At 33.8% G+C, this 19,966-nt stretch overlaps 1 protein-coding gene across 3 annotated transcripts in view; it reads left to right on the forward strand.

The window, feature by feature from the left end:
* Window positions 1–19,966, forward strand: part of NYAP2 (neuronal tyrosine-phosphorylated phosphoinositide-3-kinase adaptor 2) — a 329,537-nt gene that overhangs the window by 285,725 nt on the left and 23,846 nt on the right. The window contains exon 7 of one of the 3 annotated variants that reach the window (XM_054478860.2): window positions 12,836–18,167. The exons of 1 other annotated variant lie outside the window; for it this stretch is intronic. In XM_054478860.2, the coding sequence (XP_054334835.1) occupies window positions 12,836–13,063 (228 nt within the window). In that variant the 3' untranslated portion in view covers window positions 13,064–18,167. Of the gene's footprint in view, window positions 1–12,835; window positions 18,168–19,966 lie in introns of those variants that run through there. One more of the 3 variants, XM_063648003.1, reaches the window with a different exon arrangement.

Consider the following 19,966-nt stretch of genomic DNA (forward strand, 5'->3'; position numbering starts at 1 on the left):
AATCTGCTCAGAGGATTTTTTCTTTATTACAAACAATTAGCTTAATCAATTAATAGCTGCAATTGTAGTTGTAGTCATTACTAGGTTTAGTTACTGAGAAATAAGTTCTGTCTTCTTTATTGGAAAATAATATATCACATTTTTTTCTGTAGTCATTTTTACTCTCCAAGGCCAAATACTTTATAATCATAAAATAGTCAAAAGTCAAATCGAGAATCATATATTGCTTTTTAAAGATTATACCATGGTTCTGTATGTGGACACAAACATAGTTTTTAAAATATATTTTAGCGTGAATCAATTTTCTTCTGAAAAACCTCATCTTACAATGTAATATATAAGTACATTGCATCACACGTCACTTATGCTTATTTTAGATATTCTTCACAACTTTATACAAGTTTCAATGGAACAAAACTTTTAGCCAATTTCATATACACAAGAATTAAGTTACAAATCAAGTCTTTTTCATGCAATATTATGATTTTTTCTGTCATTTTATTTTCTTGTACCTTTACCCATAATAATTTACTTATTACACCTGCATGTATGCTCTGTATACATGCATAAAGAAGAAATACTATGTCACTCACACCTCGATGGATGGTGTGCTGTTGGATGGGTAGGTTTTCATTGTATGTCTGGTCATAGTCTTTCACCAGAGAACATGTGCAAAATCATGTACATTTCCAATTTGCTCTTTGCATTTGCTTCTAAGAGACACAAAGTTAACATTCTATTCTGCTTTTGCATTAGTTCTCATCTTGTAATATGCAAATGTGATGTATTTTCTAGATTTTGAAATTTCATTCTCCAAAATTTCGCTCCAGCAAGAGTTTGTAAAATGATGGTTTCATGCAATTAGCATCTTATTTCACAGAGGGAAGAAAACCATTTCTGGTCTTTTTCACGGGTGAAGACTTTCTCCCTGGCTTTTTCTCCTAATGCAATTCAGTGTATCAGCTAACACTTTTATGTAACTCAGGAGACACTAATATCTCACCATACTTGTGAATATACTTAGAGAAGCATAAATATGTATGGAAGGATTACTGTACTATATTTGTCTGCTACCACGAAACTGAGGAAAACAGGGTTTACTGAAATGATCTGCAGTGTGGCTGATGAAATAAAATTTTAAAAATTTACCTTCAGAGGGACTTCTTTTGATGCTGTACCCAGAGTGGGCAATGTATTTTCAGTACGCAAGTATATGGAGGTTCTACCAGTGAGTAAGCTATTTGGAGGTGAGATAAGATGGAGCACACATAGTGATTACACAGTGCCTTGCCCACTGTGGAGAAACACTGTGGTTATTGTGCCTAGGATCTTGATAATAATGAAGACGAAGGCAATGGTAGTGATGACAACAATGACAAATAGAAAGGTCAAAGTTTCATTTATCCATCAAAGTTTTGATTAATAGTTTATAAGTCCTCTTATCTTCCAGCAGCAAACTTAACAGCCTTTATTTAATCAAGTGCACTTCCCATGTCATGGGCTATATGAAGGGAAATAATTGTGCTCATGTGTATGTGTTTCTAATAAGAACTACTTTACTCATAATTAGCTGTGAGGCAATCTGCTATAATACTGAGTGCAGTTTTTATTTAGCATGTGATATATTTAGTCTTGAATTGCAATTCTAATTCTGCCTTCTATTAGTCACGTGATGCTATATGTGTAACTTAATCTCTTCAAGCTTCATTTTATCATCTGAAATATAGCAATAGGGCATGCTTAAGAGTTACTAAGCTTTAAGGGAATTAATATATTTTCAGGGCTCATAGAGTGCCTGGAACATGGTTATGTGCAATAAATCATGGTTGTTGGTATTATTACATTGTTGATACTGCTATGTTTATTTTATAGATTGTGACAATCCTTCTCTCCAAAGTCACATGATAGAAGGCGCATATAACTTGCCAATTTATCTTAGAACTTCTATGATGTCACTGAAGAATGTTTTGGGGTAATTCCTTTAGATCAATAAAAAAATCTCAATATATGGCACCTTATTAACTTTAGGCCACCACTTTTTCTTGAATGACATTATTGACACATATATTCTTTAAGACACTTTTGCAATTTTATTTCTTAAGTAATATGTTAACTAAGAGACCTGTAAAATGATTCAGTGATTTAATCATAAATATATAATACATGCACATATGTGTAAATATGCCTACAGATACATGCATACATTTATAAATATATGCAAAATGGATAGACTGTACTTGAAATAATTTGCTAAGACAAAAATCTGTCTGACTTCTCTCAAAATCTCAATTGATTCTTTAGTTGCATGTTGTGCCCAGTATGTATGGACAGAGAACGGGAAAGGTCAGATCTTGAGAGAATGTTTCTGCGCCCTCTTGAGTTAGTATAACCTCTTACCATTAACTAGAATTTGGGTATCTCTCAAAATGTGGTGCTCAGCCTATCATCCATCAAAATCACTAGGTAGCCTAATAAAACTATAGCTGCTTAAGACCCACCTTATCTAGAATTAGAGTCAGATTCTCTGACATTGATGCCTAAGAATTTGCATTTTAATCAACTCCCAAGGGAGTTGCATACTTCCTTGGTTGAATGCATACTAAGGTGCATACTAAGGCTTAGGGAGCACTGATTTGTGTCTCAACTTCAGCCAAAGGGCTGAGGATTGATGTCCAGAGTTTGAAAAAGAGATGTTCTCAGTCATAGAACACCCAGGTGTGACTCACATGGCATTGAGGACTGAGTTTCAGGTTAGATCTCCTGGGGTTTATAAAGCCCAGGCAATATTTTTGTTAACTTTGTACAATTTGAGGTATTGTTGGATTCAGTTGAGCCACAGTGGAATGAACTCATTTGTGAAATCAAGGATTTCAAAAGCACCTTTCCTGAAAATACTCAGAAAATGTTACACTTAGTGTGATCCATTTGTTTATTCATTCATTTATTTTATGAACATTTGTTGCATAATTTTACTGTGTTAAAAGCTAAGAATATGAAGATTAATAATGGAGTCCCTGTCTTTAAAGAGTTCATTGTCTACTGGGGTAGAGAAGCTTATATTTGTAGGAGTTTCCACTTTTCAGTAGATACCAAATTAGGACATTTAATCTTCTTGAGAAACCTGAGGTTTTATTATTTTCATTTTACAGGTTAAAAAAAGGAAAGATTAGGTAACTTGTTCTGATCTCACATATAATAAGTGATAAAAACCAGGTCATCTTATCCATTTTATTCATCTTATACTGTCTCTTCAGAAAATAGAAAATCAACTTCTTTTTGTTTGTTTTTGAGATGGAGTCTTGCTCTGACACTCAGGGTGGAGTGCAGTGGCACGATCTTGGCTCATTGCAACCTCTGCCTCCTGGGCTCAAGCAATTCTCCCGCCTCAGCCTCCCGAGTAGCTGGGATTACAGGTGTACACCACCATGCCTGGCTAATTTTTGTATTTTTAGTAGAGATGGGGTTTCGCCATGTTGGCCAGGCTGGTCTCGAACTCCTGACCTCAAGTGATCCGCTCGCCTCAGACTCCCAAAGTGCTGGGATTACAGGTGTGATCCACCACGTCCAGCTTGAAAATTGGACATCAAACACACACATACATATTTTAAAAGGGATATGTGTTGTATTAGGAGCTTGAAATAAGCTATAATTGTCACTGTTCAGCATGGTAGTTGAAAACAGCCTTCATCCCTGAAAGTAATTTGTTTCATGGGTCTTGCCTAAAGGACATCACTATAAATTGAAGCATTAGATGTTTTCCTCATTCTACAGGCAGAGAAAATGAGCAATAGATGTTAATTTGAAACTATTTTTCTTTATAATCATGTAATTGTCTTGTTCATTTATAACTTTTAAATCTTCTTGATGAGTGACTTTTATGTAATTGGTAAGGTAAGCAAACCCAGATACATAAAAATAAATAGTATATACAACTTAAAATATCAACATGTGATGTTTGTTATTATGTACCTAGCAATTGATCAGAGACTGTGCATCAAGGGTGATTTTTAGATCTAGAAAAAGAAGAGCAGGAGTTAACGTGTACCCATGATTTTGCATTCAAAAGCAACTCTGAAATCAAGACATGGTTCTCATTTTATCAATAATCTATATCTCAAAACTAAATTTAGACATGCGAAATAAACACTGCAATTCCAGTACATGCTTCACGTGTAGACTTGCCTAATAATTTTTCATAAAACATATGTTCTGAGTCAGCAGTGCTGATAAATGAGGGAGAATTATAAGGGGACAATTAAAGAAATACCTGATCAGTAGATTAGAGTTAAAGATGGAAAAAAATACAGGAGAAAGACTATGGAAAAAGCTAAAGATATGACAGAGGTGCATATTATTTCAAATAATATCAAAGTCTGAAAGTTAGGTACATTTTATATATAATCCCTAATTGTCATGTTATTCAAGAAAGCCAGATAAGTAACTTATACAACGTCATCAAAGTGAGATTGAAAGCCTAAAATCAAATTCCGGCCAATGGAATTGAAAAGCCCCTACTATTTTGGTATTGCCCACTTAAATTATCTGTTCAAATAGCTTCATTTGGCCTTCATAAAAAGGGAGAAAATTATAGTGCAGAGTCATGTTCCTAGCCTTGAATTTATACTTTTAAAGTGGCATAAATGGTGTCTATAATTAATTGTAAACCCACATGAATTATCTGACTGTTCCTTTTTAAACATTTAGTGTAAAATATTCTGAGGAGTAGTGTTGCCTCTATATGTTTCCAAAATATCAATTATTTTATAACAGATACATGGGTCAAATATGCTCATTAAAAAATACTTTTTTTCTGTGTGATGATCATTTGAAAGACTTGTGATTTGATAAGTAAGGAAGCAATTTTATTACTGAATATGCTGACAAGTGCAGAAAATTATAATCCTTCCAGCTCTACGTTATATCAATTTCAAAGGATTTATTGAGGGCTATGTTGTTGTCCAAATTATGTAAAGTTGACCCATACTTTCCAAAATGTAGTTGAAATAAATTCATTAAAACTAGGGGGAAAGTTCTCAAATTAAACTTACATTTTTCAGGTTAAGTCACCACAGTAACACATCACAGGTAACTAAGTAACCTCTGCAGGGTTATTAAAAAGAGTTGACCTAATACTAAATCTCTTATCTATACAATTTAAATCAGTTTATCTCTTTCATTCTAACATACTGCTTTTCCTTCTAATGATGGAATTATAAAATATGTAATTGACATATTTAGAATAGAGAAATTTTCTAAATTAATTTCTAGAACCGATTTCAAATCTAGGTTTCATCACTTCTGGTTTATCTAATGGGCCAAACTCAATAGGAAAAAATATTGTAAGCCCGTGTGAATCAATACTCTTGATTTTGTTTTATAGTTGTTTATATAGCACCAATACTAACATTATCTTTTTCTGTCTTCTATCAGACAATTCTAATAGATATTTATTTTAAGGGTCAAACGATCACTTACTTAGTTGAAAACATGTTTAGGAAAGAGTGTGATGTTAGGGTAACAGTAGTTTTTTCCAAAAACCATTTACTAAGGTGCAGGTAAGTGGAAATTTAACAAGTTTTTAGATGTTTAATTAAAATTAGTTTCCCACTTTTTACAGGTCTAGCATACTATTTGAGCTTTTCAGATAGTTTATGCATCATAGCAAAGTGGTTAAATTTTATTAATTATTTTTCATCTTACATGATAGTTCAGGAGTGAGTGCTTTTCTTTTTCCCTGTAAAGCGGCAGGTTGTAAATATTTTCAGCTTTATGAGCCTATAGCCTCTATCCCGACTACTCAATTCTACCTTGTAGATAGTACGTCAACAAATAGGTACATTTGTGTGCCCCAAATCTTGATTTATGTACACCATCATTTGAATTTCATGTAATTTCCATGTGTCATGAAATATACTTCATTTTAGTTTTTTAACTATTTAAAAATATAAAAACAAATTCTTACTCATGGACAGCACAAAAACAGGCAGTGGGCTGTATTTGGCCAGTGGGTTGTAGTTTGCCGACCCCTATCCATTGTCTTGAAGATATATGTAAAAAAGCCATGGTGTTTACATGCTTATTTTTTTCCTGTATGTTTTTATAATTCAAAAATCAACCTCTTCGCCAACTACATGGGAGAGGAAGAACATTTTCAATGAGAGCAATAACACCCCTGGCCAACCTCATGACTCCTAAAGACAGGACGAGCACAGTTGCAGGTGACTTGCAGCCTCCTATAATTTCTGAAGTTGTTGTCTCCCCTTCTTGAGTCACACACACTGGGTTTCATGCCTTCTCTTCCTTGTTCCCTCACCAATGCTATCCATGGTCTCCTGGAGAAACTTCCCTTAAAGGGAAAATCCAGAGAACTTTGAGAACTCCAGCTTCCTTTTCAGCCAGGTGAAACTTACACTCCTTATGCAGGAAATGACAATTTCTCACACAACCGGCAATGCAGGTTGGAGAGGTTGGCCCAGAGACAGCAACACAGGACTGACAATGTTGCCCCAGATCATCTGAAAATTAGTATTGATTGATTGCTGTGCCTATTGTTCAAGAAATTAAATTTTACTCTCACGACAAGTCTCAAGATTCCTAGCTGAAATTAATTCCAAGGTTAACAAGGCACTTGCTTGGCATCGCGCTCTGTCTCCTAGGCCTTTGATAAATTATTGTTTTTCACATGCTAACTAATGAGGCACAAAAATCAAAATCAATAGAGACATGCAGGCTTGTATCAGTTTTATTTTGGTATCATTTTCAATAATGAAATACTCCAAGTGCTTATTTCAGAATATTTTCTTTTCTCTTTATGATTTATCTACTTTGGAAAATTGAATACTATGGAGATTTATTATGGTACTGCATTGCTATTCCTTTGTTCTTTGGAGAAAATATACTCTTAATCTCAGGAAGTAATTAATTTTATTTTCTAGAGAAAGTAATTATTGAAGTGAACTAAAGGTTCTTTCTCATTTATGTTACTCCTGATGCACTGAAGGATCATTAGATGAGATTGTTACAATATATGGGGATTTCTCCATTTATATGCTTTAGCTCTCTGCCTCCTACAACCATATAAAGTGTGAAGTGTGTAGCAATATGTATTTTATATATATATACACACACAGTACAATATCCATAAAATGTATATGTGAAGCATATGTAAATTTATATACTATGTATGTATGAATTATGTACCAATATTCATTCAATATACAGTATTTAGGAAATTCAGAGATATTCATGACTTTTCAATGTCACACAATGATCAGGATCCCAATCAAGTCATTTAGCTCTTTCCATGATACCACGTTGCTTCCTTTTAAAGAATGAAAGATACAGTTAAAATTAAGATTTGAAAAGAATATAGTCTCTTCACTTGATCTTTAAACATACACACACACACAAACACACATATACATATATTTACACATATATGTGTGTGTACATATATACTTCTAAGTTTAAAGTAGTGTTTTTAATTTACAGAAGAGTTCCAAAGAGTGTGCATTGGGTTCCCACATATTCCACACCCATTGTTTCTCCCATTGTTAATATCTTACATTACCATGGTTCATGTGTCATGACTAATGAATCAATATTGATACATCATTATCAGCTTAAATCCATACTGTATTCCAATTCCCTTAGTTTTTAATCCAATGTTCTTTTCCTGCCCAGAGTCCCTTCCAGGATAGCATGTAAATTAATTACACTTAGTCATTGGGTTTCCTTATCCTTCTCTAGGATGTGACAGTTCCTCAGACTTTCCTTATTTTGGATGACTTTTGGAGCTTTGAGGAGTACTGGTATGGTATTTTGTAGACTGTCTCTCCATTTGGGTTTCTCTAGTGTTTTCTCATGATTAAAGTGGAGTTATGGGTTTTGAGGAGGAAGATGGCAGAAGTAAAAGTGCCTCTGGTCTCATCACATTATACCAAGGATACATACTGCCAGTATAATTTACTACTGTTGATCGCCTGTTGGGGGTGATGTTTGCCAGGTATCTTGTCCATTTGGCATGCCAGAACAGAATACTATAAACTGGGTAGCTTATAAACAACAAAAAGTTATTTTTCACAGTTCTGGAAACTGAGAAGTCCAAGAGCAGGGTGACAGCATGGTTATGATCTGGTAAAGACACTCTTCCTGGTTGCAGACTGTTGACTACTTGCTGTGTCGGCAGCCTGGCTGAAGGGGTGGAAGAGCTCTCTTGGGATTATTTTATAAGAGTACTAGTCCCATGCACCTCCCAATCACCTTGAGGAGGTCCCACCTCTTAATACCATCACCTTGGAGGTTAGGATCCCAACATAAGAATTTGAAGGGGCACAAACAGACCATAACACCAGGTTCCTCCAATGTATAGTTACTTCCCTCCTAGTTTTCCATACTGTACTTTTTAGGAAGAAGTCACTGTGTGTAGCCCACATAAAAGGGGTGGAGATTGAAATTTCACTTCCTAGACAGGAAGCTTCACTTGATTTTATTTCCATGAACTTACTATCCAAGGATATTGCTTCTGCTGAATCATGCTGGTATAAAAATCTTGTCCTAGAGGTGTGTGTTCATACGAATTGAACAATTGCCCTACAGTTAACTTTCGATGTGTACTTACCTACTTATGTATACATTTTTTCTTTTCTTCACGGGATAAACAGTATAATAAATGCCTTTGGATTAAAGATAAGAAATAAGGCCATTGAATTAAATAACTAAACTAGAAGAGTTTATTTACTGGGCTTGGCTTCAAATTCGTTTTAATAGTCAATTCCCAGAGTTCTTTCAATTCCAGAGAGAGGTGGAATGGGATTTTACATGTCTTTTTTTTTTCTTTTAAGAATATGAAGGATTTTGTGATAAAAGAAAAGAAAATAGAAAAGTGATGCAATTTTTTATGGGTAGTATTTTTAACATACTTCATATACTTGCTAAACATGCTATTTATTATATCCAAAACAATGAATGAAAGCATGACATCTTACTATTAGCAAAAAATAATATTTAGATATATTTTTTGGGGATTCAATGATGGAAATGGCCACAGTAGTAACATTGGAGTTTGATTTTGAGAATTAAAACGACTATGCACCCAAACATGTGCTATTTAAAAATAAATGTGGGAAGCAGATATATCTTCCCACAATATAATTATATTCTATGTTTATTTATCACATCTTAACAGAAATATTTTTGGGGGAGTTTAAATGGAAACAAATTGAGAGCAGATATAAAATAAGAAGATTATATACTAGAATCTATATATTTGTTGAGATATTTTCAAATATATATTTATATTTTGAATGGACAATCTTCCAGCAACCTGAGTTTGAATTATCATCTGATACCTAGCCATCTTTCATGTATTGGGCAATGCTTTTTTCATGGAATTTTATATATTGGGCAATACTTTCTCACTCACTACACATGTCTCCAAAAGATGAGTTAAATATTATGGAGTAAGTCTGAAAAAAAAGTTATTTTGTTTTCCTAGCAATTCAGACCATTATATCAATCAAGTGGACATATAAATATTTAATGTAAAATAAAAATCTAAAGAATAAAATTCCAAGCTTTATAATTTTTATTCTTATTCTTCTATTCTTTAGAGTTTAAGAAATGTATTCTTAATAAATTTGCACACCTCTATAGCATTTCTGTTTGACACAAAATACATATTTTATGGATAATACAGTACACTGTATATACATGTATGAAATGTTATGCAACCATGAAATATATCGGTGACCCTGTTGTCAAAGGAATCCAGAAAAATTATTTTTCAGTTGCACATACCAATTTATGCCAAAATATATTAAAGGGAATTAAGTAACACATGACTTAATGTTTGTGTAGACAAGTAAATAAAATAAAAATATACAAGTGATGCTGTAAGAAATATTGGGACTTAAAGAAGTTTGGAGGTTCTGCAATGATGTTGAAACGTGTAGAACCCAGAGTATTTTACTAAGATTATCTGGATTTTATTTTATTTTTTTGAGAGACAACAAAAACTGTTCTATGATGGTGACTTCTATTTAACTCATAAAACTTTTATTGAAAGCCTAGGACTCTGTTCTACTTGTTGGGACCACCAAGATGAGTGAGATTTGAAGCCTGTCCTCTGGGAATTCTGTGTTATAAATTTCATTATGACAGTTTGTAGTTACTCAATAAATTTTTCTTGCATTTTCACCAAAATAGAGTTACTGCATTTTTATTGCACAGATTATCATGTTATGAAATATTGTAAGTCTTTTTAAAAATTTCTGAGCCACTTTGACAGTCTCCTGTTGGAACACAAACTTATTCATTAGATTAACTCAACAAACACCTAACATTTTATTTAAAAAGTGAATGCTCCTGTCTACAGTCCTGAGCTAGGAACTAGAGGACACCAAAAGGCATAAAATACAGCCCATCTTTTCAAGGAACTTTCTATCAAATTAGGCACAAGCAAGATATTTATCTGAGAATATCTTCTGGGCTCCAAGTCCAAGCTAGTAACTTTGATTTAATTATTTAATAAGCAGTTTTTATTCACTCATAAAGCCACAAATATAGTTCTATTTTTGAGTAGCATCTGGAAACAGTAATACATACAACAATAACTATTATTATAATTTATAAGTAAAATTCACGTAATGGAGCATAAGATAATAGAAAGAATATCAACTTTGGAGTCAGACAGACCTGAGTTTGATATAGGTCTGTATCACTTATGAGATGTGAACATGACCTAGTTTCTTAACCTTTCTGAGACTTAGTTTTGTAATTGTATCACGTGGATAAATTCTTTCAGTGTGGCTGGGAGGATTTAATACAAAATAGAGCTCTTTGCACACGCCTGGCAGAGTGTAGGCATGGAAAAGTACTAGGTATTCATCAGTGTTAGAATAATAAGACTTGGGCAATGCTTTACTGTTTTTAAAATGAATTGACCTTCATTATCCTATTTAAACCTCACACAAATTTATCAATTCACTCATTCAGATAAAGAAACCAGGAAGCCCAGTGACCAAAGGAAATTTGACACATCAGGATTTAAATCCATGTTTTCTAGGTCTAGGACCTGTCCTTTCCCTAAATGATTAGGAATCGTGAGAATTTGATTTAGCTTTGTTCACACCAAAACCTACCTGCCTGGTTTTGGACTAGATATATAACTTCTTCATCTATGCGTAGGGTGTTGTAGTAATCCATGCTCACAGTTCTGTCTAGTTCTGTGTATACATACATTGAGAGGCAGCATAGTGTCGTTGTTAAAAGCATGGGTGTTGGGTATAAACTCTTGGGTTCAAATCTTGACTCTGCCATTTGTTTGCTCTGTAACTTTGGGAGAGTTACCAAATCACTTTAACTCTCATTTTATTCATCACTATGGGTTAATAAATAGTACAACTTCAAGGCATTTTGATGAGGAATAAATGAATTAAACTATGCAAAGTACTTAGAATGAAATCTGGTATAGAGTAAGCATTATGTAAGTATTTGCTCTAATTATCACCCTAAAATTGTAACAGCAAGTTCAATGACTTCAAGTGCACTATTTTAATGCTTCAAGTCATACAGTAGATTTGTTTAAACAATTATGTGGAAGCTTCCACAACCTAGCTGAGCTCATGGGCCCAATTTTATTGCCGCCCTTGTGTGACAGACGCAACATGCTAGCTCTGTTCCAAAGAACAGTTACTGGTAGACATGGTGCCACATATACCTGGAAGCAGTGGTTACTTGTCCAGTAATATGTACATATGTGTATGTATGTATCAATATATAGTCTACACCGAACTTTCTCCTGGTAACCAAATTGACCTCATGAATCTATTTTTCTAAGTTTTTGAAGTTGATTAGAATCCTTGTCAGTGTGACTACAGGGCTCAATGAGTCTAATGTAGACATTTGCTGAAGCATCAAAAACTATAGCAAAAACTTCTTAGCAGAAGAAATATTTAAGCATTTATATTCTAAGCATATGGTGTGCACTTAAAATCATTTTGATGAGATGAATTATTAAAAATATTCTACTACATTCTCTTTATAAATAAACCCATGTTTAAAAATTATTTCAAGAATAAAAAACGTTCATTAAAATCTTTAAAACATATCACATTCATATTAGACCTCACTGAAAAGTAATTCCAATAATTGAATTTAAAAATATGGGCACAAATAAGACAATGGAGCCAACGTAAAGTTACAGGTAAATATTTGGAAAATTGCTTAAAAGTGTAAAGATTTAATTTTCGTATCATGAACTTTTAGAACATATTGAAAAATATTCATGCCCAAATTGTTGTTAAATATCACGATGTTCACGAATTTAAGTACGAAGTTTGTTTATAGTTTCCATTCTTTTATTTTTGTTTTGTAAGAATTATTTCTTAATTTATCTTAAGAGTTTTTGGACTGGGCATAGTAGCTCACATCTGTAATCCCAGCACTTTGGGAGGCTGAGGCGGGAGGATTGCTTGAGCCCATGAGTTTGAGACCACACTGGGCAATATAGAGAGACCTCATCTCTACCAAATTTTTTTTTTTTTTAATTAGCTGGGCATGGTGGTATATGCCTGTAATCCCAACTACTGGGGAGTCTGAGGTGGGAGGATCACTTGAGATCAGGAGGTTGAGGCTGCTGTGAGCTGTGATTGCATCATCGTATTCTAGCCTGGGTAAGGGTGAGACCTTGTCTAAAACAAGACAAAACAAAAAAGAATTTTAGAAGAGATATAGAAACAGCTGACATTGTTCTAAGAAACTACTAGCACAGTGCAAAAGAAATATGCTTTCATTCCATCTTTTTCTTCTGTATTCACTCTTTCTTTTTTGCTAGGTGGCATGCATGCAGTGGTTTCATGGAGACCATACAATGCTTGAGATGATTGAGAAAAAGCGTTGCTTGTGCAAGGAAATAAAGGCTAGACAGAAAACGGAAAAGGGCCTTTGCAAACAGGATAGCATGCCTATCTTGCCCAGCTGGAAGAAGAATGCAGGTGCCAAGAAGTACAGCCCTCCGCCCTATTCTAAACAGCAAACGGTATTCTGGGATACTGCCATATGAGTGTGTGCAGGATGGTGTGAGCTCCACATTTCTTAATATGAAGAGGGAGGTCGACTCGGTCATATGATAATGAACTGTTACATATCTTTTCTGTGGGAGTGGAATGCCACGGGAAGCTGTGCCTATTCGTGGCAAGTTCAAGATAAAATGCATATGTCCTTGCAATGAAGGCACACTTATTTATCCCGGATTATTTTGAATCCAGAAGATATTAAAATGTAAATATTTTACTAGTTTATGGGTGACATCTGAAATAATACACATTATACGTATATAAATTACAGAAATATCAAGAGTTTACGATATGATATAATTTCGGTATTAACTGGTTTGTTATCTCTTTTATATGTAATCCCTTGATGCCTTTTATTATTAATTTTTGCATTTAAAATGTTTTTTTTCCCTTGCCCACATTTGGTTTCTGTACAAGAGCTCACAACTATAAATCATGTTCAATCACATAATATATGATCTGGTGCTAGTAACGTAGAAGTTGAATATCATATTTGTTAAGAGCATCTGTGCTTTTTAAGTTTCAACGGTTTGACAGGAAATCAATGCAAACATGATGCTTAATTTGGACGTCCAAGTTACATTGACAACAATATTTTTGCTACATTGGCTTTATAAGAATTTCTCTTTAGTATCCTCCGGCAATGGTTAGACTAACCATTAGTCTGACTTAGTAATAACTAAGCAATGGTTAGTCAGACTCCAGAGAAAGTTACTAGGATATATTGGACATCCCAGCAGAAAACATTTCCTTCAGAAATGACTTTAGGGACATGTGTCCTTGCATCGTTGATCTGATTGGAGGAGACCAGGGTTCACTGTGACAATGGAAGGAACAAGGAATTAATAGCTCAAGAGCATGACTGCTTTCAAGAAAGTGGGACCAGTGGCATTGTAGCCACCATAATCACTATATTTAAGTAACTTTTCATGTGTATGCTTGTTTCCCCAAGAAAATGAGAAATAAACATTCAACTAGACCAGTTTACATATTTTAATACACTAAATGCCAATCTTTCTAAAAGTTTAGATCCATTAATAAAACATGTATTTCTTGTTAATTATTTTTTCAAACTGGTTATCACCACATTTCTGGGTCATAATCTTCTGTATGTGATCATCACACCCATTCTTACTGATTATGACACCATGACCAAAGAATTATGATCATTTTTCATTTTATTTTGTTTCAAGAAAGAGACAGGAAATGCAGGGGATGAGGGATGGGGTGGATTCAATTTTATGTGGTGGTGAAATTTAAGTTAAAAAAATCATATATATCTTTTAAGAAGAACTTGTTAGTTGAATATAAATATTGCCACGAATGAATAAAAAAGAAACTATCGCATATATTTTGTATATTTAAATTACTATTTATGCCTCCTAAAATTGATAGTATGTGGTTCTTTGTTAACAATCAATTTAGTATTATATTTCTGAGAGAAAAGTGTTTTTGAAGTTATTGTTATAGCAGTTTTTCTTGTAAGGGTATTGACAGCAATAGTTCAGTGCTGCTCAATAAAACCAAATATAACAGGAGTTAGAGAATTTTTGTAATCTATATTGCTACAAACCTAGTAATGCTTTATCAGTAATAGTTTCTTTCAAAAGCCTTTTCAATGTTATAACATGATTTTCTAATGTTTTATAATTAATGTGTATTTTGATGTCCAATTCGAATTCTGAAAGAATAAGGAAAAAGGTAAGTGGGAGCAGTGTATGGTTGGTGTGTCTGTGAGCGTGCGTGCGTGTGTATGTGTGTGAGTGTGTGTGTACATGAACGAATACTCAGTGGGAGAACTGTATACATAAAATGCTTACTGAAGTTGCAGGTTCTGCTTGAGGTGGTAGAAAACCGGGATCACAAATGCAGGAAATTATGAAGGGATCTTAAGTAGCTTAAATAAAACCTGCCAGTCTGTTTCACCAGCTATAGATTACGTTTCAAACCCAACAATCTATGAAGCACAAATCTAAGGGTGATGAAAATTTGTTTAGATAAAATCAGAATGGAAATAAAATGTGTTTATGACCCAAGTTATTATCCTGATTTAAGTTATTATGACCACATATACTCACAAGATACTAATTCTCAGCATGTCTGTGATATGTATATATTCAGGCTCAGTATGGTGATGATTAACTCTCCCTTAAAATTTATATTTAGGGAACATCTTTCTGTGGGGAGATGCAAGTGTGTTTTTCAGATGCGTATCTTTCCCATATCACTCTGATTTAGGCAGAAAGTTTATTTAATGTTGGCCATTTGTCAAGAAGGAAACAAAAGTACTAAAATGATCTGTGTTGGCTTAAACCATTCCCATTTCTTCTATCAAACTCATGCTAGGGCCAGGTTTCATGCACTCCTTTTTCAAATGCATTATTTTCTGAGGCGGTAACTTGTTTGAAAATTTGACCTTAGGCAACCATTTTCATTTATTTCCGCAAGTCTCTACTTAAGTGGAAAGTGACTGAAAGATCTGGAAAAGTGGCTTCACTGAGATTTGACTCAAGAACTGTTATTCTGTGCCTATACGATTGTCCATTGTGGCAATAATCATTCCATGATCAATTTCCTTTTTGTGTAGTGTTTCTCTAAATGGAGAAAAGGAGATCATCAGTATGTAGAGAAAAATAAGCTGACTCTCTGGCAGTAATCAACTGGGATACTTCAATATATTAATTTGGTCAGAATATAGCCTACAGATAGCCAGAACACTATGCCATGATAAAGCTCATATTTCTAGCAGTGCCAAAGAACAAATCATATCATGGCATGGTTATCAGGTTGAAAGAGCTCATACTTATGAAAAATGGTCCTTTCACAGCAAATTTCATAGAAACAGAATTTTATTGGATATCAGAAGATGCTTTTATATGTGAAACACTCCTTAGCAGAGAAGATATAAATTTCTTTAGAACTGATGAAAGGAAAATATAAAAATCTGCATTTATTTCAATCGCAGAAGCCAGCATCCTCTGAGGTATAAGAGTAGTCTATTACATAAACACCACCCACATATCTCCCATGTTTATGCTACTGAAGCAAGCTTGGCGCCAAATGTGATGGATTTGTGTAAATGAAGGTTAATACTCACCCATGTAAAATAATTAGAAAAGTAAAACAAAACGTCTGGAGATTAAAATTTGTAGTTTTAAAGTATTATATATTCAAATACATGCCAATTGCCTGGAGACAACTAGATACAACTTTACTTTCCAAAGCAGTGACAAAATTGTCTTTGAATGCTTCTAGAGAATAAAAGAATGTTTTTATTACTACATTTTGTTGGTAGGTCTTGCCTGTACATGGAATTTAGTTTGATTCTTTTGAGCAAATCTAGTGACTACGTCAATACAACTAAATAAAGCTATTGGGTTATTATTTTAACTAATTAAATAAGACATCAACACAATGCACGTACAAATGCAATTTTAATATCACTTCCATGTTAAGACAAGCCAGCTTCCTAAAGTAGAAAAAAGCTTGTAAAATAACTACACTCACATGTGAAATTAAGAAACAATTCCTACGATTTAAACAGTAAGTTATCTGAGATGAGAGGGAATTCACACTTGCAAAGAAATAGAAGTAGAATAGATAGCAATTCACAATTCATTATGTCCCAAACTTAAGTGGAAATAAAAGAAAAATTGTACTATAGCATTTAACATTATGTCACTACATCTTCCATGTATACAAAATAGACAGCTAATTGTAGAATGTGGACCATTTGTTACTAATCCGTTATTTAGCAGTTGATTATTGGGCAACTTATGTATCAGGCATTTAAAAATTCTAAAGCACTTGGTGTTAAACATTGAAAAAGATGTCGTCCCACCCTTCAAGGAGCTTAATTATGCAATCATCAATATTTTCAAAATAAAGCCAATTGTTTTGAAGAAGATATACAATTGTGTTTACATATGGCATTCTCTTTTTTTTTCAGATCAAGTGTATAGTCAAGGTAAAATTCTAAACATACTAAACTTAATGTCTAAGTATAGAATATGTTTATGTGTAAGCCTCGATGTGTGCATATATAATATGTACTGCTGTCTATGTAAATCATTAAAAGGGTAACACATTTTGCCATGTTGGACTTGAACATTATGACTTGGGGTTTGGATGATTTAAAACTCTTTGATATTTGGGTCAATTACATTGCAGCAAAATGTGTGTAATATGGAAAAAAATGTCTGATTATATTTCCCTTTAAATATTATGAAGTTTCAAATTTAAGGGGAATTTTTTTAAAGAAATGCTGTTGGATTTATCTCAACCAAACATGTGAAAATTCTTTTGAAGTGTTCAATTGTTCCCAAATATAACTGGGTTTGCCCACCCTAAAAGCATCTACATTTACACATGTATACACCCACGTACAGTATACATACTGTATATAATATATATGAAAATGTTTAGTATGCACTTCTTTTGATTGGAACTCCTTAAGTTAACATTTATAGTGTAGCAACTTGTGTAAAGTGCACTGTGATTATAAAAAACAAAGCACAGTAAAGTCACAGGTCTTGTTATCTTGCACTAAAAATGTGTTTACGTATTTAGCAGTTGTATGTTTACTTTCTTGCTCTTTCAGACAATTGAAACAAATAGCTATGAGAAGATGATATAAAAATAATATGTTTTTTAGTGGATAATGGCACTACATTTTTAAAAGACAGGGTTTTTAAAGAAAACCATTTAACATCCATTCCAATATAACATGTTTACTATATCTAAAAATTTGAATGTCATATTGCATTTTTCATAATTCATTAGAAATGTCAGGTATGTGCCTGAAAATTTGTGCAAATAAGCATTAGATAACAGATTTCTCTACTCATGTGTTATTAGCCATTTCTATATACATAATAATATACACACTGATGTTTTAACGTCTCTTAATTTTTGTACTTGATTTTTTTAGGTAACATGTAATTATAAATGTACTTTGATACCACTGAAGTAACCAGATGTTGTTTGAAAATAAATTGTTTTCTTTAGTGCATTGACAATATTTTACAATACTTTTTGTGATTATTTATTTGTGCTCCCGTGTAATTATAATAAAAGCAATAGTTTAAATTAGTTGACTTTGTCATTACTGGTATTTATTTATCAAGAAACAAAATAAGAACTTTTTCAAAGAAAAATACAACATTTTTCAATTTCTGCAGATGACCATGAGGTTGCATGTACTATAGAAGACTGATGCCGGTGAGTATTGAGGGTCTAGACTTTCTAATCTGTTATGTGACTCCCGGTTGCCCTTAATCACTGCTTGGCTTCTCACTCAAGGTGATCCATTAAGTAACAGGAACATTGACACTTCTCTTTCTTCCATATGTACCTAATTCCAGTTAAATGACTCAGAGTGTATCTAAGGTGTGCTGGTGGCATGAAAGAGAAAATTCTGGCAATCCTAGACCTGTGTATGTAGGCAAGGTATTTATTGGAGGGGTACTACTTAGCACATTCATTTATTCAGTCATACTTTTAGAGTTAACCTGGCTTAAATAAGGAGCAAGTCAGTATGTACAGTGTTGCTAGGATATCAATATCTAAAATGTCATTGAGCATGGTAAATATATGATAAGATTCTGGAGCTCAGTCAGTTTACAAAAAATGCCTGTAAAATAATGCAGAGACTTCTAATAGTTTCTAATGGCTACTTCATCAACCGCTTACATACTCTCTTTTATATCCAATCTCAACATAATTAATTATAATGTCATAATTTCTCGCCAATTATTTCCACGTTCATTTCATAAAAAGAAAGAAATTTATTATCACTGTTTGGTCCCACTCTTCCAGCTACTCAAATGCTCAGTGTGCTACTCTACCTTTTGTTTGAGCAAGAACTAACTTATCACCACCCCACCACCATCAACAGTCCAACCTTTCATCCATCTCAGCCCATGAGAAAAAGCTCCCCAATATTTGAAATTATTGGTTTCTTCCATTCTCCCAACCCCCATTACAACTCATTTTTTCCATCTCTGTGATCTCAGATTCTAATTAAATTATGTTGACACAATAATGTGAATGACTGATAAAACAATGTTCATCCTATAGTGATTTGTATTTGAGAAGATTCTTATTAACATGCATGAGTGAATATTAGAATGTCAGGCAATGTGACAAACCAGGAGATCGGAAGAAAATAACTTTAGAGAAAATTTTGCATAATATCACCTCACCTCATGTCTTGTAGAGCAGTGGTTCTCTCAAACCTTGCTGTGCAAAAAAAAAAAAAAAAGTCACTTAGTCAGTTCTTAAAAACTCCCAATGTCCAGAAGGCTGCCTAGAGCAGTACACAGGTGCTGGTAGTTTTAAAAAAATCTAGATGCGTCCAATATGGAATCAAATTTGAGTATTAAAGCAAACTTCTCAAACTTGAATGTACATGCTTACCACTGAGGATCTTGTTGGCATACAGATTCTGATTTAGAAGAGTTTGAGAGTTGGAATCTGAAGCAAGATCTCAGGAGATGCTGATGCTGCCTGTCCATAGATCACCCTTTGAGTAGCAACTCCTTGGCAACTTGCTTCTCTGCCTATACTTAGGGAGCCTTTGGTAGCCATTGCCTAGAGCACTGCCACTCAAAGCCTACTTCAGAGATCAACAGCACAGCATTATCTTGGGACTTGTTGAATGAAAAACCTTGACCTTTGTCCCAGATAGATCTTTAGGGCTGAGGCTCATGGATCCTGTTTCAGCAAGCCACACAGGGGATTCTTATGCCCAGCAGAGTTTGAGATGCATTGTCTTAGAACAATGTGGCTTTCAATCATGGCAGCACATTACATTCTTGGGAGATTTTTATTTAATGCCAATATCTGGGCCCCTCTCTCAGAGATTATGATTTTATTAGTCTGGGGTTAGG

Source organism: Pongo pygmaeus, chromosome 11 (genome assembly GCF_028885625.2).
Source record: "Pongo pygmaeus isolate AG05252 chromosome 11, NHGRI_mPonPyg2-v2.0_pri, whole genome shotgun sequence".
Lineage (NCBI taxonomy): Eukaryota > Metazoa > Chordata > Mammalia > Primates > Hominidae > Pongo > Pongo pygmaeus.